This window comes from Maniola hyperantus, chromosome 9, assembly GCF_902806685.2.
Source record: "Maniola hyperantus chromosome 9, iAphHyp1.2, whole genome shotgun sequence".
NCBI lineage: Eukaryota > Metazoa > Arthropoda > Insecta > Lepidoptera > Nymphalidae > Maniola > Maniola hyperantus.
Window position 1 is genome coordinate 1,813,866 of NC_048544.1, and position 22,317 is coordinate 1,836,182.

Below are 22,317 nucleotides of genomic sequence, written 5' to 3' on the forward strand. Positions count from 1 at the left end.
ATAAAACAACTGAGCGGTGCCGCTCCGACGTCGCAACGCAACGTGTGTCGCTCTAGTGCGACATGCACCATACGAAATGATTGAAATAATATTTTGACGCTCTGTGTCGCGCTGCGAAGCGCCGCTGTAACGCGGACCGGCCTTAGCTGATTTTCTATCGCGATACTTTACTATAGTTTTCTCGCTGAAGTGCATAAGAGGCGCGCTATATGCGGCTTGTTGCCGCAAACTGACAATAAATTCATGATAATGAGTAAAATACCTTACTCCAGAAGGTCTAAAACGGCGGGAAAATCGTGTCCCTTACGCATTTATCCTTACTTCACTTTAACCATCATTCGGAGTGATTCGCTAACTCAATGGTCATCGCTAAATGAAAGTCATCAAACTCATTTTACTGAGCGATATAAAGATAAATTTTCATACAAAGCCTTCATCATCATCATCATCAACCAATAGACGTCCACTGCTGGACATAGGTCTAGGTGGGGGGTCTTCCAACACTGCGTCTTCCGGTGCAAGGTCGCCATTCCAGCACCTTGGGACCCCAACGTCTATCGGTTGTACGAACTATGTGCCCTGCCCATTGCCACTTCAGCTTGCAACCCGTTGAGCTATGTCGGTTACTCTAGTTCTCCTACGGATTTCCTAATTTCTGATTTGATCACGTAGAGAAACTCCAAGCATAGCTCTCTCCATCGCCCGCTGAGTGACTCTGAGCTTTCTTATGAGGCCCATAGTTATCGACCATGTCTCGGATCCATAATGTCATCACTGGCAACACGCACTGTTCGAAGACTTTGGTCTTCAAGGACTGAGGAATTTTGGACAAGAAGACATCTCGAAGCCTTCAATGGATTAAAAATAAATGTCAAAAGAGCCCCCTGCAGATAAAACATTACTTGTGGGTGAAGTTAGCGCTAGGTGTCATGTCGCGCCTATTGTATAAGTCAATAGGTAAGTTGGCTAGTTGAAGTATAGTTAAGTATTAAGCACATAGATAATAACTCCAAGAATCAGTTCAAGTCCCAAGGGTAAACACGATGGCACAATGCACTCTCGTCCCTTGAACTCCGTGCACTATGTGCTGTGCGCTAGGGTTGCCACACTTTGATGTTTGTTTTCCTTTCAACTTCTGATCTCATAAGAATCAAGTATATTTAAGTATTAAGCAAGTAGATCCTCCAAGAATCAGTTCAAGTCCCAAGGGTAAACACGTTGGCACAATGCACTCTCGTCCCTTGAACTCCGTGCACTATGTACTGTGCGCTAGGGTTGCCACACTTTGATCCTTGTTTTCCTTCTAACTTCTGATCTCATAAGAATCAAGTATAGTTAAGTATTAAGCAAGTAGATAATACCTCCACGAAGAAGTTCAAGTCCCAAGGGTAAACACGATGGCTCAAGTCTCAAGGGTAAACACGATGGCACAGTGAACTCCGTGCACTATGTACTGTGCGCTAGGGTTGCCACACTTTGATCCTTGTTTTCCTTCTAACTTCTGATCTCATAACAATCAAGTATAGTTAAGTATTAAGCAAGTAGATCCTAAAAGAATTAGTTCAAGTCCCAAGGGTAAACACGTTGGCACGATGCACTCTCGTCCCTTGAACTCCGTGCACTATGTACTGTGCGCTAGGGTTGCCACACTTTGATGTTTGTTTTCCTTCTTCAACATCAAAGGAGTTGCAGGAAGTCGCTGCATTCAGGCAGCGCAAGACCGTGGTATGTGGAAGTCCGTACAAGGGACCTATGTCCAGCTGTGGACGTCTATCGGTTGAGCATGTTGATTGCTTTGAGCCGTGTGCATGCCACTGCTTATACCCTGCCACAGTCGGTATAATAGAACAAATAGCTCTGTCTTGCGAAGAAGTCTAGCAGCCCTATCATGTCGTACAGCAAATTACATTTCACTGTAACTAAGGTTAACCTAGATATCAGTACGTGTGTTGGACATAAACATTAACACGTAACAAAGGATAGTTTATCTGTACAAATAATTTTATTTGCCCTGTACATAGTAAGTTAAACAAAAACCAATCCATATAAATTCAAAGTCCTGACTGACTGATCGACTGACTTAATATATCAACGCACAGCCTAAAACCGCTCGTGCTAGAGACGTGAAATTTGGGAGGGTATGTTTTTTGTAAAGAGTGGGTATCCACTAAGAAAGGATTTTTCGAAATTCTACCCCAAAGGGGGGTAAAAAGGGAATGAAAGTTTGTATCATTTTTAAAGTTACATCGATGAAAATTGGTATTCAGGCTTTCGGTAAAAATAGGATTTTATAATCTTCTGCCTAAAACTTAGTTCAGGAGATAGAAATTGCATTCCATAATTGATTATGGTTTTTTATAAACATACATTAAAACAACAAAAAAAAACTATATGTAGTATATACATACAGAAAAACTTATCACTAAAAAATTTATATTTACAAAAAATATACGCCGTCCAAATGGTCATATTTATTGGCTTTCGGTTAAGAATAAGAAATACATATTTCACGATTTTTGAAAATTGTACTGCAAATAGGGGATGAAAGTTTGTATGAAAATTCCGACATTTTTCAAGTTATTTCCATGAAAAGTGATATATGGGTTTTCGGTTACAAAATAAAAAATACGTAGGTACCTATTTCAGGGTTTTTGAAAAATTTTGCCTAAAGACTTCTTTCATATTGTAGACAAGGAGTAAGACCGGATTTTACTAAATTCCCACGGGATGGAGAGTACAGAAGATTTACATTTTAAAGCTTATTTAAGCTTTCAAAAGACGAACCCATTTTTCATTGGTCAGGCCGACCTTTTTGCATGCTATAGACTAGGGTGTTTTGTACCAGGCACAAAATACTCTTAGTCTATGGCACACAACAAGGTCGGTTGTTTACCCCAAGTAGATTAATTTATTGAAAGAAATCCACGAGAATCCTAAATCATCTCATGTGAAGATACCCCGATCTTGTTTTTTTGTATTGAACTCTATGCCATGAACGATAAGGCCGACATTTATTTTCCACATGACATAATTTTATGCTAACAACAACATTATTAGCACAATCCACACCATCCATCCATCATGTCACGTTTGTGATGATGATACTAATTACTGACGCTGAATATTCCATGCTTGTGTACCACGAACCTTGGCACTAGGTACGGTGTTTTGCTTTGCGATATGCTGTGAAAAAAAAACGTATTTATCCATTTTTGAACAGTTAATGCGTTGTGATAATAACTTATTTTGTTGTTCTGGGTTTTTGTCTGTGACGTTCAGTGTTACAATTTTTTGGTAGTTTAATTTCAACTTTTTGGTAGTTTTCTTTTATATGGCCCGTACTTTGGAAGACTTGATTATAGTGAAACGTACTACTTTACGGTATCTCTTAGCGAGGGAATCCCGACTTCTAGCGCTCGGTAAAAGACCTGTGAACAAGAAAATCGCCAGTTTCGTTAGGGACCATCAGAATGAGGCGAATGTTTGGGCCACTTTCATGGACACTTTGAATGAGGATTTGACGAGGAACATTAAAGTGTACAGTCTTAAAATCGATGGTGAGGATTGCAGTGAAATAAAGAATACGCCGAAAAGGTGTAGACTTGATTCTGAGTCTAGAAATATTTTGGAGCATTACCAAATTGTGACTTGGTGAGAAAGATTTTTACGTAACTTAGAAAATTGATTGTTTTTAATAGAAGCAGCTTGGTTGGCACTGACCACATCGAATTGATCGTGTGTGATGGTTTATGACGGACGGAAGCATCAGCGATACCTATTATGCAGTTTCTTACGAACCTTCTCAGACCTGGGCGCGTTTGGAACCCTCGTAACTTTAGTTTTAAGTACGTATTAATTATCACCACTATATCATCTTACAAATAAAAATATATGACAATCAGGAAGCGTAAAATTTTACCAATTCTGAATAAATAATTTGTGTTTGAACTGTACTGTTAGCCAGAAAGTTGGTTTCCAATTGGTACAATCCCAATAAAATTGTTATTGGTTGTAATTATAGTATCCTTATTTGCAATAGCCAATAGAGGCGTGATCTAATTTGTGAGGTCGGGGGTTCGATCCTAGGCATTTTTTGTTTTGTTAGGCATTTAGTGTGATGTTTGGCACAAGCCAAAAATCACACTAAACTCCGAAACTGATCTTCTAACTATCACGGTTCATGAGATGACCGACGCGACGGACAGACAGCGGAGTCTTAGTAATAAGGTCCCGTTTTACCTTTTGGATCATCATCGTCGTGATCAACCCATCGCCGGCTCACTACAGAGCACGGGTCTCTCAGAGTGAGAAGAGTTTGGCCATAGTCTACCACGCTGGCCATGTGCGGATTGGTAACACACCTTTGAGAACATTATGTAGAACTCTCAGGCAGGTTTCCTTGTTCATTTCCTTTCCATGTATTCCTTCACCGTTAAAGCAAGTGATATTTAATTACTTAAAACGCATATAACTCCGAAAACTTAGAGGTGTGTGCCCGGGATCGAACCCCCGACCTCCGATTATAAGGCGGACGTCCTAACCACTAGGCTATCACAGCTTTTGGATACGGAACCCTAAAAAGCAATCGTGACCAAAACTAAAACTTGTCTAAAATAAAGTGAATGATAAATGGATGTTGCGCCACGACGTAATCTTATCAATATCGGCTCGTGATTCGGCTCAGTGTCGATTGTGTGCTTGTCGTGTGCAGTGTTATTCTTCCCGATACACATCACGGTGAGTCACTTAGCAATTTTTTTGTGGAAAACATGGGGAACCCGGAGGCGGATTATTCCTAAGGTAAACTAGGCACGTGGCTGGGGGCGCGAGATTACGAAGGGGCGCGCGCGATCATGTAGAGTTGTATTAGTGAGCCCGCGCTTCAGATATCTTCGTTTCTATGCAAAATATTGGAGTGACCGCCTCTTCTTTAATATAGCAAAATGTCAAGTCTTCACTCGTTCACTTCGCCAATTACCAGCTTTGTAATTACATTACGCGACAGGTCGAGATGGCAATCGAGGAGGAAACGCCTCCTACACCCGCACAGCCCCTGCGCTAACCCGGTGCGGGTGAGCGTGGGTGATGTGTGGGTGTGCGGGGCGCCTCATACCCCGATTGCTATCTCAACCTGTCGCGGACTATATATGTATACGATACATCGTTCTTTCGAAGTTAGTAATTTCTTAAATATGGCTGCTAGAGGGGCGCCTATGAGGTGCTTGCCTAAGGCGCTCTCGACAATTAATCCGCCTCTGGGGTATCCCATCTACCCCATCCCTTTATAGGGTTCCGTACCTCAAAAGGAAAAACACTAAAAATTGAAAAATAATTTAATTTATTTAGCGCTTTAGCTGCGCGAATCGTCTAGACTTCATAATATTTTTATGAGACTCCACAATGGCACCTCATTGGCACCGACCCCAAAAAATATTATTATGGAACTATATTAACTCTTGTATACATAATATATTCGGTAATAAATTAAATTATTTTTCAATTTTTAGTGTTTGTGTATCGAAGTCGGTTTTTATTTTTTTTGTAAAAAAAATTATTTCACAATTTTTAGTGGCCCCATGGAATTATGCTATGACTGGTTAAAAATCTACTGTTTACTAAGCTATTACACTGATCGCGAGCAATTTACTCTTATCCGTTGAGGAGTTCCAGTATCTATCTTCGAAGATGTTCATCAGATCTTCACCAAATTTAAATGGGACCAACTTTGAAGTATACCCTTTCGAACAAAAAAAGAATTTTCAAAATCGGTCCAGGCGTCTTCGAGTAATCCGGTTACATACATAAAAAAAAAAAGATTCCGATGAATTGAGAATTTTAAGTCGGTTAAAAAAGGAACACTTATAGGATCACTTCGTTGTCTGTCGTCTGTCAAGAAAACCTATAGGGTACTTCCCACTGACCTAGAATCATGAATTTTGGCAGATAGGTGGGTCGTACAGCACAAGTAAAAGAAAAAATCCGAAAACCGTGAATTTGTGGTTACATCATTAAAACAATTAAAATGTGTTTCATGAGAAACAGTTTCATGGGAAAAGAGGGGTGGGAAGAAGGAAGAAGTCATGGCTACGTGACATCAGGGAGTGGACTGGCATAAAAACAGTCGGAGAACTATTCCGCCTAGCCATGGACAAGGAGAAGTTTAAACCCTACTAACTTAAAGCCTACTACTAATCAATCTATTTACGAATAGGTTATCTAAAATATTCGATAGATGTTATCTTTTTACGATTACCAGTTAAAACACATTAGACGTGTAATGTATTGTAATTTGTATATATGACAATAATTTACGACTAATAGCCTAACAAATGATAAAAACGTAAAATATGCGTTCTAAATTCTAATTACCTGTTCCATTATCTCCTTCGGTGCCGTCATACGAGTATGTACCCAGTGGCGTGCACAGGATTTCAAGCCAGGGTATGCATTTATGTATGAACTTATTTTCCGGCAGGTTTTAATGAAAAATAAGCATTGATTTACTACAACGAGGGTAAGCAGTGCGTTTATGCCTCTATGAGCTGCACGCCACTGTTAATGTACCATTATTAACATAGCTAAGGTTCAGATGCATGACAGGCGGTTAAAGTAACATTAATGTTACGGTTATACTTTGACCGTCAATAAAGCAAACTCAAACCACAGAATAAAATAATACACGTAGTACTTTGTCGCAGCGAAACGCAATAATATTTTTTTACGTGATATACTTTACTTAATCATATACCTTTAAAAATAAAGATATTAAAAAAAATCATATACCTTTATGTACCTAACTTGATCTTAACAGACAGACAGACAGACCGGACAACTGTGTGATTCTATAAGGGATTTTTCCCCTTTTGAAATGCATTTAAGTACGGAAGGATGCAAACTAAAAATAACATATGATTTATACAAATATCGCGAAATCACTACCCCTTGTCTGTCCTTCAATCACGTCGCAACGGAGTAACGGATCGACGTGATTTTTTGCATGGGTATACTTTAAGACCTGGAAAGGGACATAGGTTACTTTTTATCCCGTAAAATCAAAGAGTACCCACGGGATTTTTAAAAACCTAAATCCGCGCGTACGAAGTCGCGGGCATCAGCTAGTGTACTATATTTTTGTTGATTATTCTGAAAAAATATGCTAGGTAGGTTTGATCAGCCGAAACAATTTTGGCAACCCTAATGGTAATCCTACATAATTTTTAGGGTTCCGTACCTCAAAAGGAAAAACGGAACCCTTACAGGATAACTTTGTTGTCTGTCTGTCAAGAAACCTAGAGGGTACTTCCCGGTGACCTAGAATCATGAAATTTGGCAGGTAGGTAGGTCTTATAGCAGACATTCGGGGAAAAATCTGAAAACCGTGAATTTGTGGTTCATCACACAAAAAAAATTAAATTGTGGTCATGACCTAATAATTAGGACTTTCAATTTTCAAACTAAGATAACTATCAAGTGGGGTATCATATGAAAGGTCTTTACTTGAGCATTCTAAAACAGATTTTCATTTATTTTTTGCATCATAGTTTTTGAATTATCGTGCAAAATGTCGAAAAAATAGGACTGTAGTACGGAACCCTCATTGCGCGAGCCTGACTCGCACTTGGCCGGTTTTTTTATAATTAGGCGAAGAAATAAAGACATATTTTTGTGATTACGTAAAAGTAGCGTGAAGTAGATATAATTGGTGAAAAATAAGATAAAGTTGTTAACTCAGCCACAAATAGATCTAATGTACGCGACATTGGCCGTGAATATTTTTACAATGAGCTGAATGAACAAATACTTACTGAGTTTACTCACTTAAATAACGGACAGAACGGTTCGGCATTACACACCGATGTATTTGGTTACCGGTAAACTTTTTAAACCTACTGTTTTACTAGAATTGTTTTTGGGAATTCCAATCGAAATAACAAGGAGAATGAATGTAGGTCTTGATAAATAAATAGGTTTTCGCAATCAACAAAACTATGAGTATCTATCTATGGTATGCGACATATCGGGGTATGAGGCGGGAGAACGCCCCGCACTATCCCGCACCGGGTTTGCGCGGGTGTGCGGGGCGTCCCAACCCCGATTGCTATGGCGACCTGTCGCGTACTACATATGATGAGATACCGAACTTCGCGCTCGCCACCCTCCCCGGTGACGCTGTAGCGGCCAGTAGCGCCTACGCAGCATAGTCAATCCGAAAAAGATCTTTCACTCCCGACATACTCGTAGTTCGGTTAGGATTAAAAATTTGCCCGGATTTCCTTCCAGGCGTACAATACATGGTTTTCCTTTGCCGGTTCTACTCCAAGGTTCTTGGGTAATACTTATTCCAAAACAAGGAAAGAGAGAAAGAAAGAAAAGACGTTTACTTACCAAACTGCGCCACACATCACATCTTAATACTAAGAGTTATTCCGGCGCTTCTTCCACCTGAGCATAAGCCCAACACGCTTCAAGCAAAAAAAGCGCCAGCACAAAGCGAAAAACAAGGTGGTGATTCTGACTTGGTACCTAGGTCAAACAGCCTAGGTCAGTCATGATAGCCTACGTTGACATTGTCAAGTGTGTGTGCAAATACAGGTGCACTCTCCTGGCTGAATGCATGGCCGAACGTTTCCATGCAACCTTGTGTATAATAACCGCGACTATGTGAACAAATGTTTAACACAGTTCAGTTTTGAATATTCACACTTAAGGATGATTTATGCTTGACCGTGCCGGGCAGGAGCCGTGTACGAGTTTTCCGAGCCCCGTACGTGCCTCACGTTCATATTACATCCGAGACATGGACGCATCACGGACACGGCACGGTGAAGCATGAACTGCTTCATATAAAATGTTCGTGATGTTTTGAATCCGTGCCTCGTCCGCGCCTCGCGTACGATTTGGCATAAATCATCCCTTACTTGTACATGAGAAAGGACACCGGGCGGGTTGAACTAGTCAGCCATATATACCCATATTTCGCTCTAGTATTACTTATTAGCCATTAATAGTAGTAATAAAATTTATAAGTACTCATGTTTTGCAGCGGCGGCAGAATGGTGGACTCCCCGATCGCGACGGTGGAAGAGGGCCAGCTCCAAGGCAAGCTAGTCCACTCGCCCAGCGGGAAGGCCTTCTACAGCTTTCAGGGCATTCCCTACGCGAAACCACCTATCGGCTCCTTGAGGTTTAGAGTAAGTACACTTCTTCTTATGGACTCTTCGATCGCGGCGGTGGAAGAGGGCAAGCTCGCCCATTCGCCCAGCGGCAAGGCGTTCTACAACTTCCAAGGCAGTTTCTTCGCGAAGCTATCCTGTCTGGTTCTTGAGATTTGGAGTAGAATGCAATGCAATTTAAAACACCCTTCCGGCATCAGTTTTCCCCTCCAATTTTAATATGGGTACCTTCAAGTCAAGAATGAAGGCATCTTCTAAGCAAAGTGCGCGCCATCTTAGGCTGCATCATCAGTTGTCAGCAGGGTTGATTGCAACCAAGCACTTGTCTATTAATAAATAAATAAAAAACTATTTCGGTGAATATTTTTAACGGGTGCAACCGTTGACGAAGCGACCTCGAAAATGTCACAAGTCATAATTTACCATTGGAATAAAACCCTGTGGGTAATAATAACCTGCTTGCACAATAAAGAAATTATATAACAGCAAGAATAACCCCGTGTACATTGAGATGCTACTATCTCTTATCACCTGATATTATCAGTCGGTTCAGATTAACCGCTATCTTGCGTTTCACACACTCATGGTACAGTTGTTTTTTTAACTGTTCCATCTCTACACTATTTGATGAATAATTTCAAAGATAAACTGTATCTATGTAGAATTTGGACGTGACTTTATTTTAATACTTGAACTCTCCAAGTATTCTTCAATTCTGGTACAGTCAATATGATTTTTCATCTTGTCCTTTGTCCCACAACACGTCGGCACAACATCTCCTTCCACACATGTTGTAGGTGATTTGGCATGATATTTTACAGCCGGCCGCGGCCGCCTGCCTGACGCCAACCCTCCTTGGTGCCTTGTTGTGCCTTTGTTTGGTGAATACATCAGAACCGCCACCATTCGGCTTATCCCTTAGTTGCCTTTTACGACATCCACTGGAAGATACGGAGCGATCACATTCTTAAACCGGGACCGTACGGTTCACGCACGCGCAATCATTATGATTTATTGGTCATATTGACACACTTGCACTGATGCGGTTGTACACAAACTACTAACTAAATTTGACAAGTATAAAACTAGTGCCGGCTTTTTCCACGGGGAACATTGTGAAAAGGATAGGAATACATTTAAACCTATCAAAGTGTGAAATAAGAGGGGAAATGAGACTTTTTATTATTAGATATTAAATGTGTCAAAATCTTAAGGATCAAAAGTCTCAACTGTAGATAAAACAAAATTAACAAAAGTCCTATTAAATGTGTTAACGCATATGATGCAAGACATAATGCTGAGCTGTACACCCATTTGGGGTGGTGTCACAGATGAAAATGTTACATTTGTACTTTGTTTTTATCTGTGACACCAACAACAAATAAATGCATTTTCTTTCTTTCTTTCTTCTCTTCTATTGGATGTATTATTAAACAGAAAAACGCAAAGCTCAATATAACACAAGCATTTTTCTATTCCAGGCTCCTCAACCACCAGAGCCATGGGAGGGCATACGCGATGCCACAACAGAGGGCAACAGCTCCGCACAACTCGATTACTTGTCCAATAACCAATACCTGGGCGACGAGAACTGCCTATTCCTGAACGTTTACACCCCAACTCTCGACGGAGAATTCCTTCCAGTCATGGTTTACATCCACGGAGGAGGTTTCCGCTGGGGATCAAGCAGTACCTACTATTTCGGGGGCGACTATTTAGTCGAGAAAGACGTAGTCATAGTCACTATTAACTACAGATGTGGACCGTTAGGTTTCCTGAGTCTCAACACCCCTGAAGTCCCAGGAAATGCCGGTATGAAAGACATGGTCCAAGCTCTCCGATGGGTTAAACAGAACATCCAAAACTTCGGAGGGAACTCTCGGAATTTGACAATTTTCGGTGAAAGCGCCGGCGGAGTCTCAGTTTCTTTACTAACAGCCAGTCCAATGTCGAAAGACTTGATAAGCAAAGCCATCATACAATCTGGTACGGCATTGTGTAGTTGGGGGATGCAAAATAATCCATTGGAAAACGCCAGGGTTTTAGCTAAAGATTTGGGATGTGACTCCACGGATTTACATGAAATATTGGAGTATTTATCGACTACTCCAGTAAGAGATATGGTTGAGGCAGCAGAGAAGATGAATCCGACTGAAGCTTTTGTGACCGGCAAAACTTTCTTCGGACCCGTGGTTGAAAAGGAATTCGCTGGTGTTGAGGCATTCTTAACAGAAGCATTTATAAGTGTTTTAACTTCAGGTCGTGTGGCTGATGTGCCTATTATGATTGGTTCAAACGCTCTCGAATTTACCTATGACCCATTAAGCGATGACTTGCAAGAATTCATCCCGCCTGAATTAAACATTGATAGGAATGCACCAGAAACCTTAGCCATAGCCGAAGAAATTAAAAACTTATACATCAAAGAAGACACCATAGTCGATAAATACAAGTTACTTTCTGACTTCCTCATAAACATTGGCACGCATAGATACGTGCAATACTTATTGAATGTTACCAATAAACCAGTGTATTACTACAAGTTTGGATATGTAGGGGAATTGAATATTTCGAAGGATATTTTCAAGAGCGTGTCCTTGAATTACGCGGCTCATTTCGACGAACTGGGGTACCTGTTCAAGAACGAGCCAACGAAGGACGTGGAGCCGACTCCTCAGGATGTTAAGACGAGGGAGAGGATGCTGCGGATGTGGACCAACTTCGCTAAGACTGGGTGAGGTTATGTTCTTTTAAAATAACTTCTAGAAATCAGATTTCAAGGGCTCCGTCTCCGAACGGTGCCATCGGGACCGTATTACTAAGCAGACTTGTATCTCGTGAACCGTAATAGGTAGAGTTGAAATTTTCATAGAATGTGTATTCACAACAACAACAACAACAACAAATAATAAAAGAATGTGTATTTCTATTGCCGCTATAACAACAAATAATAAAAATTCAAATGGCCGCCATGAACACTACCTTTACCTACCCCATATTTCCGTCAAAACCCACCAATTTCTATGATTCATTTCTTTTTCTAGGAGGAGGTAAGTACAGTACTCGGCTGAAAGTAACGTACATTGACATCAGATTTGTAGAGCGTCGTCCTCGTCATTGAAACAGCCAAAACGTCACATAGGTATGAGTGACAGAGACAACGATCTATAAAGCCGAAATATCATTCTAAACGCCGATGTACATTACTTTCGGCCGCGTACTGTAGGTACCTACCATCAGGCAATCTAAAATATTTGAAGAACAGAACTGATAAATTCGATTGAATTTTGAAAGGGTTAAAGTATTATTGAATCACGAAATAACTGTCACATATAAGTTGATATAATTAATTCGACCAAATAATGACGAGGTGTACAGTGATTTCCTGTTTTCGTTACGTGTTGATTTATTTTTAATTGAACGCATATTGTGTATGTGTACTCAGACAAACAGATAAGAGGAAAAATAAACAATAACTCATTAATCAATCTGGGTTATTTAAAGCGTTATTAAGGTTTAGACCTAATGATTAGCTTATTTCGTGGTTTAACGACATATTTTAATGTAGACTAGCTTATGCTCGCGACTTCGTCCGTGTGGTCTACACAAATTTCAAACCCCTATTTCATCCCCATAGGGGTTGAATTTTTAAAAATCCTTTCAAGTACATAAGTAAAACAAAACTAATGGGTTTTTTTTATTTCCAGAAACCCAACACCAGACGAGAACCACTACCTAACCGTAACCTGGTTACCGGCAACCAAGGACAAAGTCTACTACATGAACATTAACAACGAACTTTCAATGGACACGAACCCCGACAAAGAAAAAATGGAATTCTGGGACAATCTGTACAGCAAACACTTCAAAATCTGGGACCACCAGATCACTAACGATGATTTTACACCAATAAGTGCACCGATTTCACCGAAAAGTGAACCGATTTTCCCGAAAAGTGAACCGATTTCACCTAAAATTGAACCAATTTCACCGAAAAATGAACCGATTTCACCCAAAAATGAACCAATCATCGTTGCGACATCACCACTTATAGTTGAAGAGACTATCACCACCACTGTTACAACTGTTGTCAACGAAAAGGGAGAGGAAAAAATCAACACGGAAGTATTCGTCGATGTTCAAGATAGCACTGGACAACACTACCAAGAATCGTTCAACGATTTGAAAGGAAACCTTGAGCAGAATTTCGATCATATTCAGGATAAATTAGCTCAAATTCCCGATAACATAGCTCAAATTCCCGATAACATAGCTCAAGTTCCCAATAATCAGGTTCAGGATAAGTTGAAGAATGAAACTGTGTTCGTCGTGGACAACCCAATCAAACCAGATGTTATAATCACAGGACACAGTGTTGTCGATGAGTTTCCAGAAAAGTTAGTCAACATCGTCAAGTTGCAGGAGAAATTTTCGAATAATCAAAATGGCGGCGAAGAGCACAAGTTTAACGGTAACTTCGAGAAGAAACCGCGGCCGTCAAACGAAATTAAGATGGTACAAAATAGCAACACTAACCCTAAAGACGTGATCAGGGCGAACGATCCGCCAGAGGATGATTTGCCCAAGAACATTGGTGTCAATAAATTCGTTAATTTCTTCGAGTCTTTGGGCGGGAAAAAGTAAATTTATTTTCGGGGTTTAAGTTTTGGTCACACGAGCGATTTGTCGCACCGTAAAGTTGAATTTATTTTGTTGAGGCAATGTTAGTTTTGTTCCATTGATACAACATTGTCTCAACAAAACTGTCACACTAATCACTACCACGTGTCGTCATTTTAGTGCCATACATACAAAGATACACTTCGTAGGTACCTGTGGAGTTGAACTTTACAGATAAAGTGTGTTAAAAACTGGGCAGGCTTCTAGAATAAATACGTACATTTTAACAATACTGGTTAACTTCTTGCCTTGAATGTATGGGCTAGTTTTAAACTAAATTGACACGTCTTTGAGTTATCCTATCCTTTTTCTCACAGAACATTGTGAAAAAGATTTACACTATTGAAGCACTATTTTAATGGCTAATTTAGTTCAGTTTAGAGATGCAAACTGTCACAAATCACAATATGTTCTCTGCCAAAGAGGATGGGAATACTCATTACTATTTGCTCAATTAATGCAGACTTGTATGTCGTTCCCGCAATTCGCGGTTTAATTTACTCAAAAAGCTCGGAAAGTTTTGAAGCAAAAAATCGCAAGTGTGACCGTACCCTATTTATGTAACTTGTCATGCATTTTTTATTTATATATCAGTTTAAAATCCGTTAGTGTTTTTATAGTTTACAATATTTTCTTGAGTGTTATTGAAAATAGAAAATATTGTATTGTCTGTACATAATAGTAAGTTAAAGATATTTTTTTATTTTTCATCAAAATTTATATAAGTAAAAATCATAAGAGTTTTCTTGCAATAAAAAATAGGGATGTTGCTTACGTCAAAAATAATTTAGTTTTCGAGATTACCGATTGAACTAAAAAATCACGTCAAATGATCAGATTTCATTATTTAATACAAGCTCCTGGATTGATTATTATTATTGATAAAGAATCGCCGATTTAATTAGTGTTGGCAACATCCCTGTTCCACTGTTTTTTTTTATATTGATGAGTTGACGACGGATAAAAATTCAAAATAAAAAATTGATTTCTTAAACTAAAATAGTAAATGACGATTTATGGAAAAAAAGTTAAGTTTAAATGTCTTAAATTAAAGTTTGCTTCTTAAACGTTAATAATATCCTAATAATATCCTATGAGCTACAATAGTATTAAAAAATGTCATTCCTAAACATATGCGACTGATTTTTTTTAGTAAAACAGAAATTTACAGTATTATATTTACAGAACATTCCATATAATATTCCTGAATTTGTAACTTATGCATTTATTCGTCTCGAAATGACTTATTCCAACGAAAACAGGATTTGATAGTTTAGAATGGTAGAAAGTCTGAAAGTTGCCAGCTACAAAAATATGTTCCTCGCAAAATTTGGTAGGAATTCATTTTGAGGTATATTGATTTTATTTGTGTGATGACAAGTGCCTTTTTAATGTTTAAATGATTTTTGTTTTGCTTAATTTTATTATTAAACTGTAACATTTTTTTATTGTACTCGATAAGGAAATATAAATATACAGTAGTCACTAATTGATAAGAACTTTACAAACTACTAAAAATATTTGAATATCTACTTTAAAACCGTGTACGTGAATTGTGAATTTGTAATCTTTTTCTAAATGTTTCTAATTGAATTCGTATTAATTAAAAACAATTATATTGGAATAAATATTTATGTACTTATGATATTTGAAAGAATTTACGTAATTAACGAAGTTTACAATAATTGTTGATTATATTAATTTTCGATTTAAATTATTATTGAAGTCGCCCACAGCAAATCGTTTATGTTGTGGCGTCTACTAAGTCACAAAATAATGAAAAAATGTATCTAAATTAATGTAACTAATTTTTTTTTCCGTTGCATTATTCCGTGGGATTAGTATGGGTGTATATTATTTAAGTTTTTTCTAAAGAAAACGAAGTTAATATTAATAATAATTAATATTAGTCTTAAGCTAAATTAAATTTGGCATTATATTCATGTTATTATCGTATTTGGTACTTAATTTGATATATTATGTTTTATTAGTGCGTTTTAAAAATGTGGTTTGGTTGAATTTAACAAAAACGTAATTTTAATAAGAGTTGAATGATTTTCATATTAGTCAATATTAGTAATATTTTAACATTACCAGTTAAAACTATACGAAATGAATAGCAATCACTAGACTTGCAACTGTGAATTATTAACATTTCGTTTTTTAAAATTCATTCCTGCATTCGTTAAAACGCATTTATGTAAAAAAAATATGAAAAGAGGAATAATTTATGAAAATGTAAATTGTGAAATTAATGTAGATAATTAATTATTCAGTGCCAATAATGATTCTAGTTATAATTTTCATTTCATGATTGCGTATAATAGAGATGCGTATTTTTATATACAATAAATGAATAAATCCAATGAAATATTTTTGTTTGTTTTATTTAGTTAAATTCTCATGTCATGTACAACCCTCCACCTCCCATGGCCCCACCAACCTCTCGGTTATATGGGACGAATCGCGGGAGGGCGCCCGTTCGGTACTTGCTCTTGACATTTTCCCGGGGTGCCTTCTTGACTCCCTACAAATTATTTTTGTCTCTTCCTTGTCCCTAATGCTCACTCTCCCCCCTTGGGGCTAGACGTCACTAACACAGCTGTGATCTCTGCTGCTGCTCCTCCGTGGTGCCGGCCTGGCACCTGCACGCTCCGAGCCGCTTCGCCTCTTATGCCAATGGTGCGCGAATTCCCGTAGCCGGTTGTAGTTCCCCGCCGATGAGACGAGGTCCGTGTAGAAGACCGGCCCCGCTTCCCCGCGTACGATCCCATCCAACATCGTCACTCGCGAGTCCTCATAAAGGGGACACTCCCACAGCACATGGTGCCTATCCTCGTCGTCATGTCATGTACAGTGCGACAAGGCTATCTTGGCGCGTGGTGAAAATCGGAACTAACGGTTGCCGTCAAGTGTCCCCTTTGTTCTTGTTTGAATCTAAGCCTTTGTTCTCCAACAGCGCCCCCCTATCAATGTCATTCAAGTGCCAAGAGAACCTTGTCGCACTGTACTTATAGATTTTTATAAAACCTTGCCATGTCTATTACCAAGTTACTAATTTACTTCATAGTTTTACCAAAATCGGTTTAGTAGTAGTAACAAATTAATGAATTATTTTTTGTGTCTACACAAATACATTTAAAAAAAACTACATAAAATATTAGGAAGAAAACTCCAAATTTATTTATACTTAACAAGTTATTAAATTATGCATAAAATAAAACTCGATGATCAATCACAGGTTGAATCCTAAGTACAGATGATAGAAAAATAAGTAGGTACATTATATACACTTTGCTTAGTCTATCGGTTATTTGCGAGTGCGAATACAAATATTAATGTCCATCACCAACAGTTTTCTTAGATGTATACATAGGTTATGCTATATCACATTAATATGGCATTGATTTCCTACCACAAAGCCTTTCATTTTAACGTACGACAACACTGGGGCCAATTCTCTTGTACACAATCTCTAAACTAAACTAAATTAACAGGTCTAAATCTTGTGCTATCCTTTTCCGCAAGCAACATTATGAAAGGGATAGCAATAGATTTAGACGTTCCATTTTAGTTTAGTTTAGAGATTGTGCACAATGGAATTAGCCACACTATCTACCTATATTCGATTACAGTGCGACAAGGCTATCTTAGCGCGTGGCGAAAATCGGAACTAACGTTGCCGTCAAGTATCCCCTTTGTTCTTGTTTGAATATTCTAAGTCTTTGTTCTCCAACAGCGCCCCCCTGTCAATGTCATTCAAGTGCCAAGAAAGCCGTGTCGCACTGTATTTATATTTGATATAGTTCTTGCATTTCACGAAGGCCGACTCATGCTTGTGTTTAAGTCGTATCTGTATACGTAAGGTACACCAAATGTGTGCGTTTGACAGCGCTTGCTTGCGACTGATTGGTCCGACATGTACACACACTTACGCAATGACCATGTAAACAACGTTACCACAAGTAAATTTCAGTAGCCTTCGTGAATTGCAAGAACTGTAATAATTGTTATTCTATTGCGCTTTTGCGCGTGGCCTCAAAAAAGGAAACCTAGACTCGACTAGAAGTAAGACCAGTTGAAAAAAGAGTTCCAATTATAGTTTAGCTCTTTCATGAATCAAATCAAACCAGAATTTTATTCTTTCAAAATTAGGATAGGGTTCTACTTTAATTCCCGAGTCTTCTATATTAAGGCACAACTTGTTATCTCTCGTGTAGGGTGACCATTGCAAACGGTCATCATTCCAAGATGGTTTGCTGAAACAAAAATAGCATAATTAATTCTCTCTGCATAATGGTACTGATTCTGTGCAAACCTAACCGCACCGCAAGACGTCGGGCGAGCTTCCATCCTTATGTCGTCGACATCCCATCTACACGCACGAAACGTTTTGCGTCATCATTCCTCATACGTATGGCTAAGGTTTGGAATACTCTTCCGCGATATGTGTTTCCTCCCAATTACAACCCGGGTATCTTTAAAACAATAGTGAGTAGGCATCTTCTAGGTAAACGCGTCCAATCTTAGGCCACATCATCACTTCCCATCAGGTGTGATTGTGGTCAAGCGTATACCTATAATGAAAAAAAAACCTTAATTTTAGAGTATTAGCATCCTCTTCTTACTAATGCATTTAGAAAAGGACAGATACAGTTTGACAGTTTTAAATTTAATTTAGAGCTGTCAAACCTCGTGACTTTAGCTGCCAGTCGCGAGCCTATTGTTCATAGTAGCGTGCACTAAAATTTAGTTTCTAAATGTAAAATTCATGTTCTGTCCCTTTTTAGGAATATTAAAAAGAAAAAGATGCAGATAGTCTAAATTTAGTATAGAGAAAGACAAGAGAATCGGTGCCACTGTTCTCATTACTGATAAATGTACTCGTATATAGAAACAGTCTACGAAATTATATTTTCTAACTTACCCATTTTTTGCAAAATTGCACCAAGCTTCTACCAAAGTCTCTACAACTGATAAATCCTTTTCTGAAGCAATTCTTGCTTTATTTTTTCTGTAGAATAAGTACTGCATTAAGTCACCGTGAGTAGCCCCTTTTAGACTCATTTCTTTCATTGTCCTAGTATTCATATTGCCACTGTACCCAAAACGACATAAGAAGACATTTTCATATTTTGACATCAACTCTACAAATAATAAAATGTCCCGTGCAAAGAAATGGTCACTGAACAGGTTGCAATATTCCATTTTAGTGTTGCCATCGACATTTCTACCATTAAAGTAGTAGTCGCGTATGTTTTTCGCGATTTTTAATGCTCTTGGCGTATTGTGTTGGATAGATAAAAAACTTGGGATGAAATATTGAAAGTCCTGTTCAAAATATATATTTCCATCACCATCTTTACGTATAAATGGAACTCCTTCGTCTGAATGTACGGTAACTAATATTGGAAGTTTTTGAAATCGATTCCCACGAATGGCAACACTGGGATGTTCGTCGAAAAACGGCACCATATTTTCGAACCTTTTCTCTACAACTGGTAATAAAAACGCGTGTACAACTGATGGTGGTCGATTCAATTCTGCTGATGTATAGGCATACACTAAATCCTCTATGGATGTACTGAGAAATACTTCATACAATTTTCTTTTATCTCTAGTTTCATGTCCTAAATAACTTGCAATTTTACTTGCTCTATCTATAGGGTCCTCATCTACTATGTACAAGTCAGATAAAGAATTTCCTGACTGGCAAATTATTTTGTCACACAAAGCATCCCCCATTTTTGACGTCATAATAGATGTAGCGATTGCACCTCCTGCACTTTCACCAAAAACTGTGATATTAGAATTATTACCATTAAAGTTTTTAATGTTATTCTTAACCCATTTTAATGCCATCACAGAGTCTTTTAAACCTGCATTTCCTGGTACCTCAGGTGTGTCAAGGCACAAAAAGCCAAGTATATTCAGTCTATAATTTATTGTTACAAGTATAACATTGTGTTTTAGAAAGTAATCAGGACGGTAGTAATCGCCATATCCTACTACCAATCTACCACCATGAATGAAAAATATTACTGGTAGTTTTTCTATTTTTTCAGCTGGCAAACTTGGGGTGTAAATGTTGAGGTATAGACAATCTTCTGAGCCCTCTACAGTTCCTTTTCCTAAAGGATTGAGTTGTGCACATTTGTTACCAGGTTTGCTGGCATCACGGATACCTCGCCAGCCATCTGGTTCTAGGGGGGCCTGGAATATATTAACGTATTTTGATATACATACAGTGATGCTAGTTTTGTTGTGCCAAAAAGTAAATTGTCAGGGCTGAAAATTGTGAAACAATTTACCCTACAATGGCCAAACAAATGCTTATAATACATTAAGGTTCTTCATCACTCTGGGCTGGTTTCCGCACTTAAACGTTTCTGTCTGTTGTGGGTCATAATACATTAAGGTATGACCACCAGAGGTCTTAAAAAAATGAATTACAGTGCCATCAACTTATCTGTTCAGTGGCCAAAATTGGAACTAGAGCCGCATCAGCCGTCATTCAAAATCCAGGCATATGAAGTCGCGGAGATCATGTAGTATTGTAATATAATAAAGCTTTATTGAATTTTTGCTATGTTGAAAGAATTTTAATTTTATTTTTCTTATGATAAATAGCAATACCAGATTCTATACTAGCACAACTGTCACCGGAACAGATAAGTTGGTGGTACTGTAAATAACTTTTTCAAAGTGAACCATCATCATGTTCAACCCATTTCCAGCCCACTAATGAGAAGGGTTTTATGTCATAGTCCACCACACTAGCAAGGTGCGGATTGGCTGACTTCACAGACCATTGAGAAATTCATAGAGAACCTTCAGGCTTGCAGGTTTCCTCACAATGTTTTCCTTCACCATTAAAGCAAGTGATATTTACCACATATAACTCAGAAAAGTTGGATGCATACCTGGGATGAATGTAAAGCCATGAATTAAGGCCACCTCCCAATGTGGTGGCCTTAAACATTAGTGAAGTTAGCAAAGGAACAATACTTGATAAGAAAAAACAAAACATCTGAACATTTGTTAGTGAAAAGTTCCGATTCTGACTTGTGAGTGAGAATCTGACTTCAGAGTCTTCAAATTCAGACTTTAGACTTACTTTCCAGTAGTAGAAATATTAAATTGGATTATAGGTACCTTAAATCTAAATTGTCCAACTGGTGGTTTTGCATATGGTATGCCTTCGAAGCTATAATATTTGGTTCCATCATATGCTGTACAGATTTTACCCTCGAGTGTGCCCTGTGTCACTTTTACTTGACAAGACATCTGAAACATAAAGTATATAAATATCACTGTCCATATTAATATTATAAAATAGCTTATGCTTGCGAATTCGTTTGCACGGACTACACTTTCAAACCCCTGTTTCATCCTCCCAGGGGTTGAATTTTCAAAAATCATTTCTTAGCAGATGCCAACACCATAATAGCTATCTGCATACCAAATTCCAGCCCAATCCGTCCAGTAGTTTGAAATTCCCATCCAATTGATCAATTTTGGCATTCAGTCCAGAGATAGATTTCTACCAATTTCTCTCAAAAAAGTTATAATATCTAGGTAGGGACATAAGTTCGCATTTTACCCTTTGCAGTCGAAATCTATACTATACCTTTTTCACACTTTTTTTGTAGGTATAAAGATAGATATAGATCAAATTTAGTAGAAGTCGGAACAAACAATACCTATTAGATAATTAGATTTATGAAACAATTACCTAGAGATAAAAATCAACTGATTGGAGTATTTATAGGTGGGTCTATGCCGATTGACTGATAATTATTTTACCCTGAAAATAATTAGGTACTGTAACGTATGTACCTATTCTTGTATTGTGCTCACTGCTCATGTACCATATTACTCTGTGCTTGTACCTATCTAAATGGAATTAATTTGTACAATATGTATTATCTAGTTAGTCACAATGCATTTCCAAACAAAACTCTCAATTTTCACAAAAACACAACAATGTAGGTAGGTATTGTAGTCTTTGACCTATTGACCAAAGAGAATATAATCACTACGTTTTAAGAGGCGGAACTTAGAACATTTATGTTTTGTATCATTATTCTTAACCCTTTTAGCCAATTGCTTAAAAAAGCAGTGCTACCAACTTATAAAACACTTTCTTTGGCCAGTGACCTTGATCTGTCAAGTAGGGATGGGCCAAAAAGTAGGGATGTGCACCGTATCGACAGTTTATCGATGTTTTGGATTTTTCTATATAATAATAATATTTTGTGGTTTATACCTACTTATCATTTGAAGCTGTTGTGAAAATGCGGGTAAAATAAAACAAATTATTTATCGTTATACCAGGTAGGTATTTATATATTTTTCAAGTAGGTAGTAGTTGAACCAGACAAAATTATGTTTTTTTTAAGAATAAGAAAAATGGAAAACCTTATTTGCCTGCATTTAGCAGCAAATAGGCATAGCAAAATTA

General features: G+C 38.1%; 2 protein-coding genes and 1 long non-coding RNA gene across 6 annotated transcripts in view; 2 read left to right on the forward strand and 1 right to left on the reverse strand.

The window, feature by feature from the left end:
• The window catches only part of LOC117985458 (esterase E4-like), a 33,719-nt gene extending 19,799 nt beyond the window's left edge, over positions 1-13,920 (forward strand). Inside the window, exons 1-4 of one of the 3 annotated variants that reach the window (XM_069500674.1) lie at positions 3,280-3,651; positions 9,044-9,191; positions 10,655-11,907; positions 12,881-13,920. In XM_069500674.1, coding sequence (XP_069356775.1) covers positions 3,332-3,651; positions 9,044-9,191; positions 10,655-11,907; positions 12,881-13,817 — 2,658 coding nt within the window. In that variant the 5' untranslated portion in view covers positions 3,280-3,331 and the 3' untranslated portion in view covers positions 13,818-13,920. Of the gene's footprint in view, positions 1-3,279; positions 3,652-4,598; positions 4,738-9,043; positions 9,192-10,654; positions 11,908-12,880 lie in introns of those variants that run through there. The other 2 variants (XM_034972185.2, XM_034972187.2) reach the window with 2 other exon arrangements.
• Positions 1-22,317, forward strand: part of LOC138402804 (uncharacterized) — a 131,556-nt gene that overhangs the window by 87,764 nt on the left and 21,475 nt on the right. The window lies entirely within an intron of this gene.
• LOC117985512 (juvenile hormone esterase-like) lies at positions 17,465-21,868 on the reverse strand. 2 transcript variants are annotated; one of them, XM_034972253.2, is made up of 4 exons: positions 21,693-21,868; positions 21,009-21,140; positions 18,781-20,066; positions 17,465-18,112 (listed from the first exon to the last, which is right to left on the reverse strand). In XM_034972253.2, exons 2-4 carry the CDS (start codon positions 21,138-21,140, stop codon positions 17,950-17,952), a joined length of 1,581 nt encoding a protein of 526 aa, XP_034828144.1. In that variant the 5' UTR covers positions 21,693-21,868; the 3' UTR covers positions 17,465-17,949. The 2 variants fall into 2 exon arrangements, with proteins under 2 accessions (XP_034828144.1, XP_069357105.1); XM_069501004.1 differs by having other exon boundaries at positions 21,589-21,868.